General features: G+C 37.3%; 2 protein-coding genes across 6 annotated transcripts in view; one reads left to right on the top strand and one right to left on the bottom strand.

Moving 5' to 3' along the window:
• Positions 1 to 3,170, top strand: part of LOC122066235 (probable plastid-lipid-associated protein 14, chloroplastic) — a 10,529-nt gene extending 7,359 nt beyond the window's left edge. For all 3 annotated transcript variants that reach the window (XM_042630053.1, XM_042630054.1, XM_042630055.1), the window contains 2 exons: positions 1,148 to 1,210; positions 2,381 to 3,170. In XM_042630053.1, coding sequence (XP_042485987.1) covers positions 1,148 to 1,210; positions 2,381 to 3,007 — 690 coding nt within the window. In that variant the 3' untranslated portion in view covers positions 3,008 to 3,170. The remainder of the gene's footprint in view (positions 1 to 1,147; positions 1,211 to 2,380) is intronic.
• A 1,074-nt stretch (positions 3,171 to 4,244) lies between these two features.
• Positions 4,245 to 13,386, bottom strand: LOC122066239 (splicing factor SF3a60 homolog). Of its 3 annotated transcripts, none has more exons than XM_042630066.1 (13): positions 13,086 to 13,386; positions 12,807 to 12,920; positions 12,348 to 12,452; positions 11,514 to 11,656; positions 11,279 to 11,375; positions 10,664 to 10,828; positions 8,846 to 8,917; positions 8,189 to 8,347; positions 7,674 to 7,751; positions 6,722 to 6,850; positions 5,647 to 5,793; positions 4,748 to 4,923; positions 4,245 to 4,616 (listed from the first exon to the last, which is right to left on the bottom strand). In XM_042630066.1, the coding sequence occupies exons 1-12, from the start codon at positions 13,257 to 13,259 to the stop codon at positions 4,777 to 4,779; spliced, it is 1,530 nt and encodes a 509-aa protein (XP_042486000.1). In that variant the 5' UTR covers positions 13,260 to 13,386; the 3' UTR covers positions 4,245 to 4,616; positions 4,748 to 4,776. The 3 variants fall into 3 exon arrangements, with proteins under 3 accessions (XP_042486000.1, XP_042485998.1, XP_042485999.1); XM_042630064.1 differs by having other exon boundaries at positions 4,245 to 4,636; positions 13,086 to 13,385; XM_042630065.1 differs by having other exon boundaries at positions 4,245 to 4,613; positions 13,086 to 13,385.
• Between the last annotated feature and the right edge of the window lie 9,429 nt (positions 13,387 to 22,815).

Here is a 22,815-nt window from a genome sequence, read left to right as displayed (position 1 = left end):
GGGGGTGGTTTCACATTGAGCACTTAGCTTCCACCCTTGGTGTGCAACAACCTCATCTGAGCACGTTGAACACTTACCTCCCACCCTTGGTGTGCAACAACCCCATCTGAGCATTTTAAATTAGATCTTTCTGACCTGATCCTGGAACCTGCTCTCTGGCTTGGATTGGATACCAGAACCAAGAATAGTGGGTTGTGTTTAGTTGTTACCCTTTATGATACTCAATCTAAACCTGATCCACTGCTACCCCTGGACACATTTATCTGTATATACTTGGGTATTGATAGCCTACCTACTAGTACTTCATATTTTTTCTATCAATACTATGAAAGAGTCATTAATGGTCTATTATACTAGAATCCTTGTGTTGAATTATCTAACTGTATATGAAAATTCCAACTGGTACATAAACCCAAGGTCCCAGAGGTTGTTGATTAGAGATTCTTCCTAACACCTTGGAATGTCTTTAAAGGTTGATAGTTTCACTGAATTTATCAATTTTCATTTAAAGACTGACGGATGCTTTGTAGTCTTTCCTGTTTTTCACTGGCGTATGGCAAATGAAGCAGTGTAACTTGCTATTGTTGTTCCCACCGACATGGTTAGAGGAACACAATCCACTCATCTGGAAATTTGTTCACTTGTTCTATGATTTGCAACCATCCAGAACAATTTGATAGATTGGATGGCCACAAGCATTCATGTGGAGTTTTTCAGGACATTTGCTTTACCTTATCACACCGTGCATGTGCATTGCTTGCAAAGTCATTTCTGATTCACACTCTTTCATAGTTTGACAACTAAACTTCATGGCATTAAACTGTTGGATAGAATAACCCTTTGTATCATATATGTCTTTTGGGAGTACGAAATCTTGTTACTTATTACATCTTCAACCATATATGTTTTCATAGTTTGACAACTAAACTTCATGGCATTAAACTGTGGGATAGAATAACCCTCTGTATCATATGTGTCTTTTGGGAGTATGAAATCTTGTTATTTTTTACATCTTCAACCGTATCTGTACCTCAGTCCCTCACTATTTCCTGATTACTTGGATCACCCAATAGCTTGATAAGTAAAATAAGATGAATAGAAATAAGGAGCAGAAGGTTTTCTAATGGTTTTATTTCCCTGTTCTTAGCGTAACAGGATTGCTTACTTCATTGAATTGATGGAGATGTTGAATCCTTACCCAAAGACTAAGGTAACTACCTATCTTAACACTATTTCTTAGGAGTTTTTTTTTTTTATTCATTACCCATCCTCCTGTACTGTGCTCGGGATTGTACAATTGCAACTTCAAAATGACTTATGTTCAAGAGAAACCTGATGGTGTTGAATGTCCCCAGCACCATAAGTGTTTCCCTGTCAAAAACTGAACTCATAATTTATTTGTTTGAAGCAGTTAAGAGTTTCCTTCAGCTGTAAATAGGAATTACAAATATTTTTTTTGCACACAGCTGTTTCAATTGGAAGATGGCAAAATTTACTTGTCAGTCAATACCCTAAGTCCCTGACCAGACCTGGAAAGGGAAATTTGCAACCAACTAGTAGAATTTGCACAGCATAAATGATAATCTCCTCTCACGTTAATTTGACATTTGTAGGGAATCTTAACAGTATCTTCCTTGCTGAAGTACTTATATTTGCTAAGCAGCTAAAATTCCATCCTTCATTATAGAGAATTGCAATAGTATCTTCCCTGACGTTTGTGATGAATATCTTTCTTCCTTATCTAGAAAATGTAATTGCAATTGCAACTTTTGTAGAGCATTGCAGTCATATCGTCCTTCCTTCCTAAGGCTTGTTTCTTCCTGGGGAGACACCCCAGAAAAGAAAAAAAAGAAAAAAGAGAGGAAGAATCCCCAAACAGCCTCTAACTGATGGCAATGTACAGACTGCACTTCAAATCCCTTCACAGGAGACAAAAAAAATGTCAATAAAACTAGATCTGAAGTTTCTTCAACTTCTCTTGCCTGACAGCCTGAGCACTGTTAGATATTCTCATATAGGGAAATTAGGTATCTTCTCATCCTTTCAACAAGTCTGCCAGAGTTGGCTTGCCTGTGAACTTGGATAATCATTTATGCAAAACCTTCATTTTTATAAATCACTTGTCCTTTCAAATTAAAATTGGTATTTGCATCATCATAATCAGCTGCCTTGTGAAAAAATTGTGCTGTGTCATCTGGACTTCATCTGCTTGAAGGAAATTACATGCTTCATCTCTCGCATCCTCTCCTGCAACCAATGTGATTTATAACTCAACCAAAATTTTTAGAGTTGTGAAACTCTAACGAAGAGTAATTACATCATCTGTCAGGTTTTAAATGACAACTCAATCCTAATTCCAGACTCGTTTTTGAATCTGCAGAACTGGTTGAAGTTCCTACCAGGAAGATGGCGTATGTTGTACAGTACAGGTAGGCATATAGGGTTGACTCTTCGCCAGCCTTCTTCCAGAGTCCTCATTGGCGATGTTCACCTTACTGTTACACGAACTTCGAATTTGACAACTACCCTCTCTATCTCCTCTGACATTTGCTTCATGGTTATTAATGGGCGGGATTGGCCCCATGACAAGACTGGGATAGCTGGGAGATTGCAAGTGGGCTCGTTAGCCGGATTAACTGCTGGCAGGCGACTATACCTTAAGGAAGAGAAGGCCAGCGGCTCCAGCTCATCTAAGGCTCAAGAGTCATCAGCTCGAAAATTGCCCAGTAGAAAGTGGAGGAGGGCAAGCCTAGTAAAGGAGCTTCCATCGAGCCTTCCAGTGGCCAATCTTGGCCCAGGTGAGGTCGAGATGACAATGAACCTTGATGATCCATCACTACAGGAGGTTAATGTTGCGACCAATGTACTTCGTGAGGTCCAGTTGCAGGCCCCACCGGAAATGTTTGATTTGTCAAGGATTGTATGTGGAACCTATGTGGACTCTAGGCTTCTGGTTCTTCGTGGGGTGAATGGATCCGCCTTGCTTTTCACTAGATCATGTGTATGAGGGGGAAGTTGTAGATGCAATTCTTTATGACAATTATTACCTGCTTTATCATTTCTTTGTACTGTCAAGGTCACATAGGAGGAAAGGAAAATATTGATGGTTCATGTCTTGATGTAATTGTGCAGAGCTAATTAGATGGTTAATGCAAATTTTATATTTATCATATCCTTCTAAGAAGCTTCAAGAGAAATCTTTATGCTGCAAAATGTTTCCCCAGAAAGAACCGTTGACCAGAACTAGGAAATGAAGTGAAAGGTCTTTACATGAGCAACCAAACAACGTAGGAAAGGACATCTCTTCCTTCTTCACACAGCTCTCCTAGGAAGCAACATAACAAAGCGTATGCATTTCTTGTTTTCCACACTTTGGCTGTCGCAGGCAGAGCTTGAAAAAGCGTAATTGGTGACGGATGTTGTCAATGTTCGCTTGAATCAGTTCGAAGAAGAAGAAGAGCAACTTAGTGCATAGAACTCCTGCTATTGCAAGGTTTGAGAGAGGCAAACGTATGCATCTAACCCTTGCTTTGCAGGAGAGGTTATTTTCAAGTTTTAAACCTGTGACCAACATGATGAAATATACAACTTAACAATTGCGCCAGAGGCTCGCCTACTAAGAAATTAACCAACAGGAGAGTCATAGTTTTATGCAAAATACATAAAGACTACTCTCATAAAATAACGATGTGATATGAAACCTTTAACATTTTAATAATTGTTGGCTAATTAACAGGCAGGTCTAAGCATAACAAATGTTTTATTCCTAGCTGTCGCAATGTCTAGGCAATCCAGGCATTGGAGAATGGAAGAAAAGTCATGACGACCCCAACAAAGCATCAAAGAATTGGCCAGGCAATACTTTGACAATTATAGTTCATTACCTTTCATCTTCTTGGTACTCTAATTATTGTCTCATGTCCGAATTGGAAGTCCTGCCAATATGCCTTGTACCACCCACTCCTCCACCCCAAAGCAGGGTTATGCAAATTATTATCGTGGATTAAATCGATCAGTACTGTCAGCCAAATTAGTCTGGAAAACCCTTGAATTGGTCCTCAAATCTGAAAACCTAACAATCCAGTGGGAAAAACCCTAGAGTCAGCTTGACCTGAATGTCCAGAATTGAGATTCGCTGATTCGACAGATCAGGTCTGAAACAGTGTCCAAAAAGAGAGGGTTGGGTGGCCAATGGTCGAGGATATGAGCATGTATGCCAATATTATAAAAATAACACAGTAGTATTAGGAGTGAGGAACACATGCAACTGTTGAGGGGCTTTAGAAACGATGCTGATACCTCTGTGTTCCCTGAACAAAAATGTAAAGGCTGCCGTTCATACAGTAAATTCTCATTAGGATACACAACAATGAATTCCTAACCGTTTCAACTCTTTTTAAGTAACAATACCTAGGCCAAAACATGCTATAACTTCTTGAAGCTTCGCCATGAAATCCTTATCTACCATCTTTTCTTCTGGACAACAGTAGATGACTTCACACAAACCATCACAAAAGCTACCAAAGCACCAGTGCTGCCATACTCAGTTGAACCTTTGAAGGGTAAGTCCTCCCAGTTTGCATGATTAAGAGCTCCAACGAGGATTAGTAAAGCTACTCAATGCAGTTGGAACAGTCTGTTGGAATAGCGATCAGTAAGCAAGAAGTATGTCTCATTAAAGGGTTAGAACTACTAGAATCTCAGATAAATATGAATTTAAGCTCAAACAACATCATTTCAAACTTACAAATATTTGAAGACACCAGTAAATCCTCCTTAGATCAGCCCCTGGCGTTGCAGATCAGTGTATGTCTTCTTGTTGTAGATGTTACCTTCCTTGTCTTCGTATTCTTCTTCAAGGTCCGGACGCCACTTATTTAGTCCTTGCCTTTCATGTATCTTCTCCCACAACAATCTTGCTTCCTGTATGAAAGAGAAAATATCTGGTATCAGAGTATATTTGACTTGTGTAGGGGATTTCAATTATTTTCCCGCTTTTCTTTTGTGTGCAGGTGACAATAATTGGAGCGGGGTTACAAGTTGCGCAGGCTGTGCCCAGTTTTTCCGAGACCCAAGTTAAACCTGAAGTCACTTATGAGTTACGATCAGCCCAGGCCTGGCCCATCCCAGCCCGAACCTGGAAAATAACAGACAAACCAACCTTAGGCGGATGTTTTCGGGGCCCAAGTAGCAGTGCCACAATTCAAGTGGCACAAGGAGAAACTGGTTCCAGGGAAATAGTTCTCAACATAGAGATGCTTAATAGGACAATAATATCTAGGTCCACCTTTCTCTTCCTGAATCGATCTTTTTATACTAAACATTCACAAACCAAGTGCTATTTGACATCTTTACAGGCAATAAAAAAACTAAATCTGCATCCATGTGGCCTTAAGTACCACATCAGTCCTTGGGTTGAGTCTCACAGAATCTAATGCCACGTAAATAACAGCAGCACATTGATGACTACAAGGCAACAGATTTTGGCAGCAGAACCTATCTGACCAAATTAGAGGTGAATGAAACACACAAATTTCTATCAAAAGCTCACACCTTGACCTTGATGGAAAATGTCATTATTTGACTGGGATCAGAGAATCAGACCCAAGAAACTTCAGTTACAAAATAACTGTGAGAACATCATACCTTTATCGATGTAATTTCATTGAAATTCTTGGTGTTTGGAATCCCAAGGCAACGCATCCCGTGCTGATGGCGCCACTCCTTGAAGTGCCGCTCAAAAGCTCTACGCCCCCAATAACTATGATTCCCACATATTTCACATTTGAATTCCTGAAAGGTAGGACAAACTCCATATCAAACCGCACATCATATTAGTAGCGTCTGAAAACAAGGAGCTATTTTTATTCCCTCCATCCAAACAAGATTGTCTTGTATCAAAAATTTTACATTTTAAGGAGGTTGTTGTTAATCCATTAATTACCCACTAATCCAAAACATGCATCCGACATATCCATATTAGTTTGGCTTGTGTAATAAAGGAAATAATTATGACAAGTAAATGCAATAAAGAAGTGGACGATTAAATAAGGGAATCACACAGGATCCAAAACTTCATATCTTGATTTTTTTAAATGGGACAAACATTTTGGGGCAGTGAAAAACCTCAAATAACTTTGTTTTGGTTTTTTTGCTCTTTAGTTCTAAAAAATCTGTTAAAAAAAATCCCTTTGAAATTTCGGATTTCAACCCATTTTGATTTTTGTCGAAACCAAAATATTTTGTCAAGATTTCAGCCCATTTCGCAAAATTTTGGCCCATGTAGAAACTGCAATTTCAATAGTCATTTCCTTCCAATTTCAGTTGAAACCGAAATATTTCACAAGACCGAAATTTCGAACCATGGCTAAGACAAAGCAATGGTGCAGTTTTGAGAAAACTAAGAAAACTTATACACCCATATATGTATCATACACATAAATGCATGACCTTTTTATTGGCAATCAGATATATTTTCATTAATTTCTAGAAAAAAATACAGGTATAAATATGTTTCATATGTAACTTGATTGGGAAAAAAATCAACTAGACATAAGGGGGAAAAATTGAACATGGTAGAACATTCATACTGCTCTATGACAGAGGAAGAAAATCAACTGAGACATACAACAAGAAGAAACTTGGCAAGAAAAGGTTATGGTCATATGATGAAACACTATCATCCCTGCATGGAAAATTCTACAGATGACTGAAGTAAAACCTGGCCAAGACCATGAAGCTTATACAACCAGTAAGGAATAGGCTTGCCATCCCATCCCATTGGCAACTTGAGAGGATTATAGATCTGTTGGTCTTCTTCATCACTTTCAGTGTCAGCTTGTACTTCTTCCTGTGCAAAATTTAAGCAAGTAAATATTTTTTATTCACCAGCAGTAGCAACAAAAGAACAGAAAATTAGATTGGTATACAAAAAGGATTCAGGTTTAACCATAGAAAGATTATCAATCCCAATTATAAACTACTCGGGGAATACTATACGGGTCACCAATTTACTACTTATTTTGTATTTTAGACAGAAAATAATGCAACCAAACAGCAGTATTTGTAAAGGGAAATATGTCTCAAATTAAATATGCCTGACAGATCACTACACTGTAGAGCTTGAAGAGACCCACCCTTTTATCCCTTCTCTCTCTCTTTGCCCAACTAAATCATAGTAATTGGAAGAGAGCCCAAAAGTATGAGCCAAGGAATTAACAAATAAAAACAAGAAATTCAGCTAAAGTCAACTGTGCTTATTAAAGATCCTCTCGTTTGAACCAAGACCCGAAAGTCCATACAACCAAATATTACCTCATTGTATTTTCATATATCAAGGCAAAGGGTCATAAATTTTTCTCAAACTTTCTTTTTTCCTTGTTCTCTATTCCTTTATTATACTTTTTAACATCATCTGATAAGTATACCAATTCATAGACAGCAAAAAGAAAAAAAAAAACACATGCAGTTTCCTTGACAAAGGACAGACCAGCTAACCCTCTTTAGAGATAATTCTTTAGTGTCTAACAGAGAAGCCACAAACATATTAGGAAGTAAAAAACCCCATCCAGAAAAAGGGGAGATGCAGCCAAACTTGCCCATTGATTTCCACAAACGATATATCGCATTAATATAAACAGAAAAATTTATCAAGAACAAAAGCATAACATTACCTCTTCACGCTCCGCTTCCATTTCCTCGTATGTTAAAGCCTGTTTCTTCTCAACATTTTCTTTAGTTTGCAATATTGTCTGCATATTATCACAAATAAAACCATCAGCATATTCTAAAGATGCATATAGAAGTTTGCATGCATCTAAAATTGCTATTCTGTGGTGTTTGTCACCCTGGTCCAAGGTTTTAACCTCAGTTTTCACATCAAAGTCCAGGTTGAAATCAAATGTAATCTTTATCATGGTAATCCCAACCCCACCCCCCACCCCCCACCCCAAAAAAAATATAATATTTTTTTTTCAATATATATGCTTTACTTGAGATTTAATCGATATAGTAAAAAAAATCAAATGTCAAATTTTCAAAATAGCTGAGAGAATGGAATGGACTGAAATGTTAGAAACTCTGTTGGAATTTAAACCTTGGCTGAATTAGAGAATATTTTATTTAAGCTGTGACAAAAAGGAAAAGTGGACCAAAAGATAGAATTACAATATATATAGAAGATGCAAACCTCATATAGCAGTTCACACAGGTGTTTTATCTTGGCCTCTATCAGAGCAATCTCTTTTGAATTATCCATCTGTTGTGAAGATGCAGCATTGCCATTTTGTTCTACCCCACGTGAGAGCTTAGCAAAATGTTTTTTGTCCAATTGCTCAAGAGGTGTATGCTGAACAAAAGGGAAAAAAAAAAGTAATTCAAGTTAAGCAGGATAATAGATTTTCTAATAGTAAGGTTTCGGAAGAAATTTGACCAAAACGTTATGCTTGATAGTTAGAAACTGGTTCTTTTGCACAGGAAAAGCATGTCAGTCATTAAAACTTTTAGTTGTAGATTCATGCCTCTGAACTGCCTGAACTACAAGACCAATTGTGGGCAACTTACAAGATAACCAAAATCAAAACTTAAATATGAATATAATAAAATATAATTGAATCTAATCTAGTTTTTTAATTTAAATGTGTGTAGAATCTTTCTACATATAATAAATCCAGCAAATAGAACTGGAGCTTCAGAAGTAGAAATTTCAGGGTTAAAAAAAGACATCAGCTAACAGAGAAAAGGGATAGCTTTCGACATAACCATACAAATAAAACCTCTGTTTCGAAGAGGTTTCAACGAAAAAGTTAGAGAGTCAAAGCCTTTGACTGAATTGGAGCATTAATACCTTTGTGAGGAAAAGCCTCTCAGCACGTTGCTGAACAGTACCACCTGCTTTCAGCCCCAAAGCAGCCAATGCCTGAAAGAAGTAACAAGATGGGGATTAACATAATAAAAATTAAAGGAATTTTCAAATCCTATACTTCAGTCACACCAGACAACTGACTCATCAACTGGCAAATCATTGGTTTCTCTAACTTTTTGGCTACACAGGTTAACAAAGTAAATTGAAACTAGTAAAGTTCATTGTACAGGAATGGTGCCTGTGGTGGCATTGGGTTCACAGTGTACTTACTGTTACTGTTGTTGTATCACTAGCTTGTACATTTATCCCCCTCCAAAAAAAGAGTAATTACTAACATTATGGAAGGGTTTAATGTTGTTGAACGAAAACCGCAGGGGGGGGGTAAATGAAAAGGCTCTGGCCAATTTCCTGTAAAGCATATTTACAGGATGGTGCAAGGATGTTTATCAGTTATTGATTAGCTCAAACTATAGGAATTTTAATTGTATTCGAGTTCTGAGTCTGAAAATATCTCCATTTGGGCAGCAATGACATTTTGGGAATTTTGAGATTAATTATTTTATTTGGGATAAAATTTTAGTCTAGTCAAGTTTCTCAATTAATTATAGGTGGTCAATTCATATTGAACCAGGTTTTGAGTTGTTTTGTTTTATTTAAACTTGGTCTAGGTACTGTTACCAAGACTTATTTTTAAGGCAATTCTTCTTTTTCTTTGTCATTTCGCATGATTTTACTGTCATTTGAACGTTATTCAAATTAACTTTCAAATGATACTAAGATCTCACAAACCTGTGGCATCTGAGAAATTGTTGTTTTCAAACCAGACAGAACCAGCAGTGGAACCAGAAAAACTTGGAATCAAACACATCTTTGGTTATCAAATTTCCAGTTAGAATCTCCGGTTTTTTTTTTTTTGTTTTGAAAACCATGGTCAAACTGGGAAAACTATAATTGAACATGTTATTTTGCTGTCTAGCCCAGTTTGAAAACTTCGAGTGGAAGTAAAGACTCACTGACAGGGATCCAACTTATTAAATACTCATTTTTTAAATCGAAGTACTTTCCTATGTTTGGATAGTGCTACTTTACATCAGAAGCAGGGTTGTAAATATCGGTAGGTAGCATATCGGCTGATACGTATCAGTATCGGTAGGTATCGATACGATAGTTTCTGATAAAATACTTGTTTTTCAAAAAAGGTTTGTCCTGACCGATACGGAGCTGATAAGGTCCTGATATAGGTAAGATATGCCTCTTTTAAAACTGTAAAACAAAAAAGGTTAGTGGGAGCAACCAAAGGCCTTGATAACTTGTTTTTCTCTTTGATATAAGTTGGAGGAAATCATCTAACATAAAAAATGACTCTAATCTTCACCATGTCAACAAGTTTTGGGGCCTTACAATGCTCAAATTACAGATGGAACAAATCAAGCTGATATATATTTGCATTTTACATATTACATAATAAGGTGCTTTATGCTTCAAGATTGTTTTTCATATGTATCATAAGCACATCCATGGATTTCTTGAGCATTTCCATGTGTATCTTTAGAATATCTTGCATCTCTCCGATATGATACAATATGTTTCTTAAAATCCCCCTCCAATACGATACCCAATTCCGAGACTTAAATCCTTCATTGGAAGTGTGCTTAGAAATCCAAGGTGCGGTAGCATAGGCATACTTTTTCCACATATCTTTTCTATTTTATCCAATTGATTATGCAAGTTTTTTGAGCTTTGACCAAAGATAAATGTAACCTGCTGGCCCAAAAAGTGGCAAGTAGAAAAGGTGTTCACCTCCTTTAATCTTTCAGGTCCCACTTCGATTAGCTCCTCCACACTACTGTAGTAATCTAGATCAATTACAGAATCCTGAGCTGAAGCATGTCCATTTTCTTGACTCTTATTTTCCCATCCTTGTATCTTACCATCCACCCAGAGTTCTTCATAATCAGCTTCAACCTGCGAGAAGTCAATCACTATTTCAGAATGGTGATATAGCAGAAAGCATTTGAAAGAAAATGAACTTTAACATAATCAGTCAGCTCAAATCCCCTTTGCTATATATATATATATATAGGATGGCCATAGTTCTCACTATTACTAACATCTAGGATGGCCTATCCTCATAAAACAGAAGTAAGAATTAAGCTTAAAACCTGAAACTGACCACTTGCACTAGAGAAAAGTATTTCATAGATATATAACATTGTAAACTTAGCGAGACAAAAAAAGTAAGAGTGCACTTCAGAGTGCCCATAAGATCATTGAAACCAATGCAATGGTACTAAATCATTTGTACGGTAAACTAAGCATAGCAGGTAAAAATAAAGAATGCAGCTGAAGGAAAACCAATCATTTGTACAGTAAACTAAGCATAGCAGCTAAAAATAAAGAAGGCAACTGAAGAACCTTTGAGAACACCCTATCAAGGTCTTGCAAGGGCTCCTTTCGCTGAAAGAAATATATCAGATATTCCAGCAGATGCTCCAAATATTCCCGGTACTGTCTACAGAAACAAATGCAACAAACAAAAATTTAAAAACTATCCCTTCATGTCAAGATACAACACTCAGTTGAAATCTTAGCAGAACTGGGAAAAATATCTGTCAATTTATACTGCGAGCAGAACCAATAAAAGGATTACCTGGTTAACTTATGGTTGCGAGGGATTTTATGCGGTTGCGCAAACACATCCAGGTAAGCAGAGTACTCAATAGGCTCTCCAAACTTAGAATTAACATACTCATTATATAATTCATGCAAGTCCAGGTATCGGCCAAAAGCTTCCTGAAAAATAAATCCCGGTCAGTGAGAACACTTTTTTTTTTTTTGGGGGGGGGGGGGGGTGAGGAGGGGTTGCTTGCAAGCGGGGAGGTAATGCATGTTATAAAATAAGCTAGAAATAAAAATAAAAGGGAAAAATTAGTCTGCAGATTTCTTGTCTAGGATTCTCTTCATTAAGAAAAGCAGTGGACCCTGGCAAGTGAAATAAAGTGTAATGCAGAGCAAATTGGTCAAGTTATTTTCTTTTTCTCTGGATATGGTTTAGTTTGTCTCTAAATCATACAATAAATAGCCTTGACTACAAATCACCTAAGGGTTAAATTTTCTTTTATTTTTCAGCTTGAGTTAAGCTCTTGGTTTGTTTCTGGCATATAATGAAATTAATCATAAGAACAGAAAATAGAAAATAAAAATATTTCTAAAATTTTATCGAGGGAAACCAACAATTAGTCCTTTAAAGAAATGACAGTGACAAAAAGACTCAAAAACATTTTGGTCATGAAAATTTTCTACTCAAAATTGTACCGTGCAGTGCAAAAGTAATACATATTGAGACTACCACTATATACAGAAATTATGAAAAAAGAATTTGATGCATCATCCTTAAATCAAGTGAAGATGCAACAAACTTTCACTGCAGCAAGTTACAACGCCACCAAAAATCAGAAAAGGGGGAGATATTAGGGAGAGTTACCTCGCCACTGAACTCAACATGTGGTTCTTGTTTGAGTAATTCCTCATACTCCTCCCCGGCATCAACAACGCGTGCGACTGGATGACGTCTGTGGTACTCACGAATCTGCAAAGGTTGCATAGATTTTTTTAAATTCCATTAAGTCATCATTACATCCCAATAAACAGCAGTGAGAAAGCACGATATTGTGCAAGATGAGGGCTAGCAAAAGCCATAAATACACTAGTCAAGGTAGTGAGAAACATAATTGGAGGACCTGTGATTTAACGGATTAATGGCTCAACTAAGAGTTAAATGGTGGAACACGTAGCCAAACTCAGGAATGTAGATGCGCTAATGCTTTCATGCTTTGCTTTGATAACTTGTATGATTATTTCATTAAAACAAAATAAACTTCTCCCTTTCAAGTTTCAATTTGAGCAAAGAAGAAAGGATTTGAGTCGAAAAACGCCTACTTACCTCTTTCAATCTATCATAGAACGAACTAAACACATTGGTACCAGTCGCAGTCTGCCCTCCAAGAGCAGCAATCTCATCCTTCCTTGCGTTATCTTTGTCTTCATATATTTCATTCTGCAAAATATTGACATTCATTAAGCAAATTAAGGAAGGTAATCTTGCAAAACATTAAGAAACAGAGAATTTCAAAGAAAACCTCAATCATGGAAGTGAAAATCAAGAAAAATAATTTGTTTTTTCACCCCTTTCGAAATGACAGAAGAGGTATAGGAGACTCACGAGTTTCTCAGTGGTGGAAATGATAGAATCGATCATGTTTCGAACTCGGTGGCTTTGAAACAAACGTTCCCTGTTTGAAGCAGGCTCACGCTGGAGATCCTTCACTATAAGCCGCTCGAGACGCTCTACTTCCTCGTGACCCGCCCTCGTTACTTCCAGTAGAGTCGAAGACATTTTCTTCGAATGGAGCCTTCGATCAGCTCCTCGAATTCGCTTGCAGGAATAGACTGAATCGATCTAGGGTTTAGTCGGAACTCGGAACTAACAATAACGTCCAGAGAGGAAAAGCTTAGACGACGACCCCCCCCCCCCCTTTTTTTTTCTTTCACTTTCCTCTCTTTTCCATCGAACCAAACATGTGAGATTCTGACGCCAGACGGCAAGCTGCAAGCGGACCGTCGATATGAGCCTTGACGCAATTTTTACATGTTTCTCTATCTCATCAAATTTAATTTAATTTTTATTTTCTTCTCTTTTATTAACATCCAAACATATCCTATGGGTCTATTTGGCAACATTTTGTATTTCTTACAACTTAACAATGTGTGTGATAGGAAAAAAAAATATCTTACCCACTTTACAAAGCCTTCACTCTTGTAGAGTGAGAGAAGGATCAGATGGCGTGTTCAATGTCTAGTTTTGATTTTCAGCCGTGAGTGGTGAGTGGTGAGTGATGAGTGGCAGTGAATTCCAAATGTTGGGAGGCCTTGGTATGTATGTACCCCTAGACGTTGATGTTCACTATCGCTCATTGCTTCACAGCAGAGGATTTGGGCACGTTCAATGCCAAGGTTTGGGTATGACTTGCAAGCATTCATTTTTGTTTTTAAACATAAAAAATGCTTCATCATTTTTGTAAGGGGATGCAGGCCAAGGTAAGTATTTATTGTATCCAAATCGTTTAAAAAAAATTGTTTATTATATATAAATATTTTTTTTTGGGGGGAACACCAAAAAAACTTTTAAATAAACGTTATCAAATAGACCTAAGACACCAACTCAATTGTTCAAATATAATCATGGGTTTTAATTGGAACCATCAACTCAATCTCCCAATATCAATCTGTTATTTTAAGAAATCATATGGTTCACTCACTCATGGTTCATCTTGAATAGTAGGGGAATTCACTAATGAGGTCTGAGAGAGAGGTGGGAACATACACTGTCTTGGTGGCTTAAAGAATCTCTCCTCTCTTTTTTTCTTTTATGTTAAATGTCATCACTTGCTATTCGTAACTTAATGAGGGGTTCTGATCTATGTAAATTTGAAAAAAAAAATTGTGTATTTTTTTTTTTATCATAGGATTACAATGTGGCCTTGGAGCACGATGCCTCTTTTTTAGGATGTATCTGTTGGGTAATTGTATTATAATTTTTTTACAAAAATAAAATAAATTGTAATAAAAAACTTTTGCAGTAGAAACTACTATGATGTTGTAGTATTGATCATTGGCTGAAATGAAACAGGGATAAACTTCAAATAGATGTTGAATCACCACCACAACAACTGAAGAAGCTTCGATCGTAATTGAGGTTGAGTCACACTTGTAGTGTTGCTTTTAAGGTAATTGATGTCCTCTACTGCTAAGAATTGTTCTGCATCTCTACCTTCAAGATAAAATAATCTTCTACTAGAAGATGAGACAATTCTTCTAGTCCCTTCTATGAGTAAAAAGCTACAGCACAGCAGCCCCCTCTAACCTTACACAAGACTTAAATAAAATAAAAGGAAGATAAAGACTTGTATGATTGCAAAGAGTAGAAATAGATTGAGTGTCAATGTGTGAATGTGTGTCTCTGGAAGGTATTTGGTTGGGTTTATATATACCCAAAACCAACCCTTGCACCCTCTTGCATTCTCCAAGAGTAACCTCAAACTAATGGCAAGTTAATTGAAAAATAATGTCATATGGACATGAATTTATAATTAATTTAATAAATTGAATTAATCCCAAACAATTCCTTAGCCCACCTCCCCACTCATGGTAGTGATCATGAATGGGCTTTAGGACACCCACATAATGATATTGACCATTTACCTCCATTTAACAATAACCTATGGCATGAATTAAGAATTAATTTCATAAATGAAATTAATCCCAATCAATTCTCTTTACCCACCTCTCTACTCGTGGTAATGGCCATGAATGGAATTTAGGACATCCATATGGTGTTATTGATCATTTTCCACTAATTTGACCCTAAGGGTCCCACAACATTACAAGTCATAAAACACATAAAAGAAAAACTTCATTTTGAAACTTAATTATAATAAAATAAATATAAATTCTAACAATCCCCCACAAGTTTCAAATGACACGAAGGACACAACTGCTGTGATTGTATTAGACACTATAGGATGCATCATTGTAGGTGTCTTTCAGACTTGAACCTACACTAGGTCTAATGAGTTGCGCTATAGAGTACGGGTAGAGTCTGACTCCTTGAACATTTCCTCATTAGTGTAGCTCACCGATCCATCAACCACATCCCATAAGTCGACTTTTTGAGCTACCATCATATAATCACTTTGGACTTTTGAACCTGTCATGATCATTATCTTGGACTCATGAATGTTTAGAGAACTTGCCTATAAATTCTCATTGGCGGCGGCCACATCCCCTACATCCACTTAGGTTAGTCCCCGATGTGCACCACAATTAACACACCCCCACATTTCCTAGAATTAGACTAATTAAGAGCTTTACCTCTCAACCTTTCTCCTTGTGGTGGTATTACTATTACCATCTACATCTTGGAATGAATACTTAAATAAGCAGTAGTACTGAGCTGGTCACTCATGACTTCGTTTGTACCCTTTGAACCTAATTCAGGCATTAAGCCTCTTCATATAGGTAGGGTGTCCGTCACATGACCTAAGGATTAGGCATCAACTCCATTCCTGTAGATGCACTACACAAGTTCTTGATAGACATAGGCTTTGTGAACATGTCAGCTTGGTTACTTTCTGACTTCACATAATCGATAGCTATCATTCCTTCATCTACGTACTGTCTAACAAGATTGTGTCTTAGACGTATATGCCTTATTTTACCATTATATATCCTGTTCTGGGCTAGATGAATAGCCGCTTGATTATCACAATGTAGTGATATCGATGGCGTCGGTTTTTACCACAATAGAATATTTGCCATTAAGTTTCTAAGCCATTCGACTTCCATTCCAGCATTTTCTAAGGCTATGAACTCATCTTCCATAGTAGAGCCTGTCCCACAAGATTGCTTTATGGACTTCTATGAGATGGCACTGCCTACTTGTGTAAATATATACCCACTAGTAGCTAAGGACTCTTTTGTATCCAAAATCCAATTTGCATCGTAGTACCCTTTCAACACCGTTGGTTTACCACTATAGTGCAAACTATAGTTTATAGTGCCTTTTAGGTACCTCAGCAACCTATCAATCGCACTCCAATGCTCCTTACTTGGATTGTGAGTATGTTGACTCAACTTTCCCACCGCGAGAGCAATATCAGGATGCGTACAATTCATTAGATATGTGACTGAACCAATAATTTGAGCATACATTTTTTGATTCACCGGTTCACCCAAGTTTCTTTTCAAATGATATCCTGTGTTTTAATCACTGAAACTTCATGGTACCCATACTTTTTAAGTATATTTTCTACATAATGGGCTCGGGATAGTGAAATATTATTCTCTTGCTTGATGATTTTGATCCCAAGAATCATATCAACTTTTTCTATGTCTTTTGTGTCAAAACTATACTTCAAAAGTTTCTTAGCTTGATTCACTATTTCCAAGTTTGTTCCCATTATCAGCATATCATCTACATATAGTAGTATGAATATGCCCTTACCACCATGAAACCTGTTACATAAGTACCTTTCAGCGTCATTCACAATGAAACCATTTGAAATTAGAACTTTGTCTAATTTTTCATGCCATTGTTTTGGCGTATGCTTCAATCCATATAAAGATTTTAGAAACTTACAAACTTTTTGCTCGTATCCATTTACAACACAATTTTTTGGTTGCTTTATGTAAATTTTCTCCTCTGAGTCCCCATTTAGAAATACCATTTTCACATCCATTTGATGGATGACCAGGTTATGTATTGATGTCAATGCTAACATAACCCTTACTGTGGCAATTCTAGAGATTGGGGTAAATGTGTCAAAGTAATCAATGTCAGGCTTTTTGCCTAAACCCCTTGACTACAAGTCTAGCCTTGAAACGATCAAGTGACCCGCCACTTTTTACTTTATTTTGAAATATCCTCTTGATTTCCAAAGTTTTGGAACCAATTGATAAATTTATCCATTCCCATGTATTATTCTCCAAGATTGAATCTAGTTCACTCTTGATTGTCTCCTTCCAAAAGACGGCATTCGATGATGTAATAACATCTTTGTATGTAAGAGGATCTTTGTCTACTAGATAGACAAACCACTCATCATACGAATATTTGGGTCTTTTGAGTCTCTTGCTCATCCTTAGTTAACTTCCATCACCATTACCTAATTTTTTATTAATAACCCTTTCATTTGACTCCATTTCTCCATAAGTCAATTGACTATCTTTACTTATAGGTAAGTTGGACTTAAAGGGAAATATGTTTTCAAATAACTCAACATCTCTTGATTCTATGATGCTATTTGTTTCAATAACATGATCTATGACGTTGATCACCATGAACCAGTATGCAGTACTATTTGTAGCATATCCAAAAAATACACAATCATATGTTTTTTGCCCCAATTTTCTTTTCTTGGTATCCAGTAATAATACCTTAGCCAAATAGCCTCAAATTCGTAAGTGTTTTAGACTTGGTTTTTTTCAAACTATTTCTCAAATGGAATCATACCAGTCATTTTATGTGGTATTCTATTTGATAGATAACATGCCGTTAGCATGGCTTCCTCCCACATATCAAGTGGTACACTTGAATTCAATAACATAGAGTTCATCATCTCTTTAAGGGATCTATTTTTTCTTTCGACAACCCCATTGGATTCCGGTTGGTATGGAGCTGTTGTCTCATGGATAATTCTATTTTTCTCACAAAACTTTTCAATGTTAAAATACTTAGTCCCTCTATCGGTTCTAAGTCTTTTAACATTCTTGTCAAGTTGATTTTCAACTTCCGTTTTGTAAGATATAAATGTCTTTCCGGCCTCATCATTTGATTTAAGTAAATAAATCATGGTATACCTAGAGTGGTCATCTACGAAGGTTATGACATAGTTGTTTCCTCCCCTAGACTCATATGACTTATAGTCACTCAAGTCACTATGGATTAATTCTAAGAGATCACTCTTTCTCTCTACAGTTTTATGAGGTTTTTTGGTTAACTTTGTGTCTACACAAGTTGTACACTTGTTCACAGGGGGTTCCACCTTATTGGTGATCATGTATAACTTGCATAGTTTAGTGATATACTTCACACTACTATGACCCAATCTACTATGCCACAAATCAAAAGAATTAGCAGGGACAACAATGTAAGCAGAAGAAGTACTAGCTTTCTCAATTACAATATTTTCAACGCTTAATACAAATAACCCCTCACTAAGGTATCCCTTCCCCACAAATACATTGTTCCTAGTGATAACCGCCTTATCACTCTCAAAAATTAATTTTATTCATACTTATTAAGTAAAGAAACTGAAATTAAATTACGCCTAATATCCGGCACATAGAGGACATTAGTCTGAACCAGTCTTCCCTAAAGTGAGCTTTAACAATACATTTCTTTTTCCCATAATAGGGGCACTTTAGAAAGTTTTCATGAATACCTTTTCGTCTTCCATACTCATAGAATAAAAAGAGAACATCTTTAGATCACCACAAATATGTCTTGTAGCACCGGTATCCAATATCCAATCTTTTGATTTTTCAACCAAATTTGCTTTTGTGACCATAGCTACAAAGACGTTGTTTTCAACTAGGTTCACATTTTCAAATTTTTTCTTCTTGAATCGGTAATATTTCTTGAAGTGCCCTGGCTTACCGCACACATAAAAAGTGAGTTTCTTCTTCTTGAAAGAAGGCTCATCATTGTATTGACGGTTCTTCATTTTCTTGTCATGTTTGTTAGTTTCTACCAAATTCGCTTTTAAACGTTTCTCCCCAAGGTCATTTTCATCATTGTCTTTGTTTTGGTTTTTTTCCTCAATTTTGATCCTTACAATCAACTGGTTCAAAGTCAACTCCGTCTTCTTGTGTTTCATTGACAACTTGAAAGCATCTCAAGAAGATGGAAGTTTTTCAATTAAGGCACCAATCACAAATTTTTCTGGTAGAACCATTTTTTCCTTTGCTAGCTTTCCAACCAAGATTTGAAATTGATTAATTTGGTTTGAAATGGTATCACTATCTTTCATAGTAAAATTTAGAAAGTTAGCCACCAAGTACTTCTTTGAGCCAGCATCCTCAGGAGAGTACTTATTTACCAAAGCATTCCAAATCGAATATGCATACTCCAATGAACTATACACATGATATAGGTCATTGGATAATGCATTCAAGATCCAATTTTTGCATTGGTAATCCGCCTGAATCCAAACCACCCTTTTGCCCTTCTTTACAGGATCATTGTTTTTTTCTAGCATGGCTTCAGTCCAGGCAAATACCACCATAATTTTGGCTAATGCAAACAACATCATTTGCTTCCACTGTTTGAAGTTTTGACCTCCAAATTGCTTAATTTTGTCAAATTCAGTGACAATCCTTATCTTACCCAAATCCGGGATAAGATCAGTTACCGACGAGATAACATTGGTGGGAATTGAATCAATGGTGGGTAAATGAAGAACCCCTTACCATTGTGGCTAAAATAAACCTTGCCTCCTTTATTGTTGATTGTTCATGCAACATTGATGTTTGAGGGATCTCCTTCATTGGTAGTTCCATCTATGACATTGTTGTTCGAAGCATCACCTATGATAGTGATTGAATGACCATCATTGTTGTTGGAGTCATTACCTCTGTTAAGGCTTGCATCTCCAAGATCAGCCATGGGATCTTACAACTATCAATTACCTTAAACTTATTGATTAATTGTATTATAATTTCTTAAAAAAATAAAACAAATTGCAATAAAAACTTTTACAGTAGAAACTACTATGATGTTGTAGTATTGATCCTTGGCTGAAATGAGACGGGGATAAACTTCAAATAGATGTTGAATCACCATCACAGAAACTGAAGAAGCTTGGATCAGAAATAAGGTTGAGTCACACTTGTAGTGCTGCATTTAAGGTAATTGATGCCCTTTACTGCCAAGAGTTGTTCTGCATTTCTACCTCCAAGATAAAACAACCTTCCACTAGAAGATGAGACAGTTCTTCTAGTCCCTTCTAGGAGCAAAAAGCTACAACATAGCAGCCCCCTCTAACCTTACACAAGACTTAGAGAAAATAAAAGGAAGAGAAATACTTGTATAATTGCAAAGAGTAGAAATAGATGGAGTGTCAATGTGTGAATGTGTGTCTCTGCAAGGTATTTGGTTGGGTTTATATAGACCCAAAACCAACCCTTGCACCTTCTTGGATTCCCCAAGAGTAACCTCGAACTAATGGCAAGTCAATTAGAGAATAATGTCATATGGACATGAATTGGGAATTAATTTAATAAATTGAATTAACCCAAAACAATTCCTTAGCCCACCTCCCCACTCATGGTAATGGCCATGAATAAAATTTAAAGCTCTCATAGGGTGTTATTGACAATTTTGTAACCCACCTCCTCACTCATGGTAGTGACCATGAATGGACTTTATGTTGTAACCCGGCAGTCACTGAGAGGGGGGGTGAATCAGTGAGTTCAATTCTGATACCTAAAAACCTGTCCGATGTCTGGCCAAGAAGAACCTGATATACCTGTCCCTGTTTGCACACAGTCGTATGCACACTCAGCCTCTCATAGGCACTTCCAAGTATGCACACCCATTCCACATTCCACGCACTTCAATATCAAATGCAAACAACAAGCACCCACAACACAGGGTTTTTACGAGGTTCGGCAATTTGCCTACATCCCCAGAGTAGTGCCTGTAAAGGCTTCGTACCTACTCAATACACTACTTTTGACTGCACCCACAGTCGGGAGCACCCACACCCAATTTTCTCAAGCCGAAGCTGAGATGGCACTCGTAGTGCCGATACAATGTGTAGCACCCACTACACGGGAGCACCCACTCCCGGTGCTTAGCACCCACTAAGCACACAATAAATAATACAATTAAATTGGGCTTATAACAATGCCCTATAGTGAAGCACTCATACATGCAAATTTTCCCCAAATAGACTACAACTATCACTTAGGCATTTTATCAAACATCTTGCCTACAATGATTTATAATAATGGAAATTTGGCAAAATTGAGGTTACCTTGGCAAGGAGTAACCGTCGGAGATGCAATAATGTCAATCTCCACTTGATGCGGACCACAACCACGTTGTCTCGGTGCCGCCAATGCTTCAACCCCGGTTGGCACTTGGGTTTCTTGAAGCAACTCACAAGAACCAAATTCTAGGTTCTTCTTCTTTCTTTTCTCCTTGTCTTTACTTTCATGGAGCAACAATGGCATTCACATTCACATTCACACACACACAAAGAAAGGAAACAACTTCTTCTCTATTTCCCTCTTCTTCTCTTCTCTTCTCTTTTCTTTTCTTTTCTCTTGGCAACAACCAATATGACTTGCTACCTTGGTTTCCAGCAGCTTCCTAAGCCTCTAATGGTGGCTATGAATGAAGTGCAAGAGGATGGAAGTCTTTCATTCAAACCTTTAGCCTTCCACGAGCTTCAACTCGTTTTTTCCGACCACCTCAGCAAGCCCTCTACCTGATTTCTTCCCTCTGATGTGTAGAGCTCGGAGAGATGAAGAATCACAAACTTGAATCACTCAAATCCGACTTAAAATGAGGGAGATATGACCTTTTTAAGTTGGAGCAATGAGATAGCCTGAAATGGAATCTTCGTACGAGTGGCGTAGGCTACACCGGCGGCGCGCGCAACAGGGGCGAAATCTGACCGTAGATCTCATATAAGAGATCTTATAATCCAAACCGTCCGATTAAACCAACGGACAACAGATCCTAACCGTTAGATTTGAATCTCGATGACGTCATCATGACGTAAGCGCTGACATCGTCAGAAGTGTTGTCGATCTATGATTGGTTGCTTTTCCGGATTTTAAGGGAGCTTGTCTTCCATTCACAAAAGTGAAAATGCATATTGACCGTTGGATCCGAATCTTACATGATGGCTTTAATCAGATTTCATGAGATCATTAAGATCGGAATCCTTTTTATACCTTCTGTACACGTGCGAAACACAATAACATACCTTGATATAGTGTAGCGCCAGTGCATCAAGAATTATGCATCTAACCAATAAAATCTCACGCGCAAGCATCTATCTCGTCCATATCACACCAAAATCTCAGCAGCCTTTGGATGGGCATCAAACATACGTGGTCAAATCTTGGCCGTCCATTTCACTTCCCTTGACTCCTCTTTATTACAATCAAGCCCCTGCCTTCAAATGTTTCAGTGCTTAAAGACCCCTTGCAACTCAGACCTTCAAAATCTTTAAATTACACAAAAGCCCTTCGAATTTTAAAAATAAATTCCGAAAAACCCACCCAACACCGGAGCAACTGATGGATTTTCGGTTTGGATTTTCGAACCGACTTTACGGAAATGCTTATAACTTTTTCATACGATATCCGATCGATATGAA

Source organism: Macadamia integrifolia, unplaced genomic scaffold (genome assembly GCF_013358625.1).
Source record: "Macadamia integrifolia cultivar HAES 741 unplaced genomic scaffold, SCU_Mint_v3 scaffold23, whole genome shotgun sequence".
In the NCBI taxonomy this organism is placed as follows: Eukaryota; Viridiplantae; Streptophyta; class Magnoliopsida; order Proteales; family Proteaceae; genus Macadamia; species Macadamia integrifolia.
Note: the sequence above shows the minus strand (reverse complement) of the source record. Positions and strands in the feature narration are given on the sequence as shown.

Bases quoted from the DNA above. Each gene is read 5' to 3' on its own strand.
- LOC122066239 (XM_042630066.1), bottom strand. From the start codon at position 13,259: ATGTCTTCGACTCTACTGGAAGTAACGAGGGCGGGTCACGAGGAAGTA. The intron at 8,918-10,663 runs GTGAACACCTTT...TACTTCTTTCAG, and splicing joins GACCTGAAAGATTAAAGGAG to GCATTGGCTGCTTTGGGGCT. The intron at 8,348-8,845 runs GTATTAATGCTC...CCTTTTGTTCAG, and splicing joins AGAGGCTTTTCCTCACAAAG to CATACACCTCTTGAGCAATT.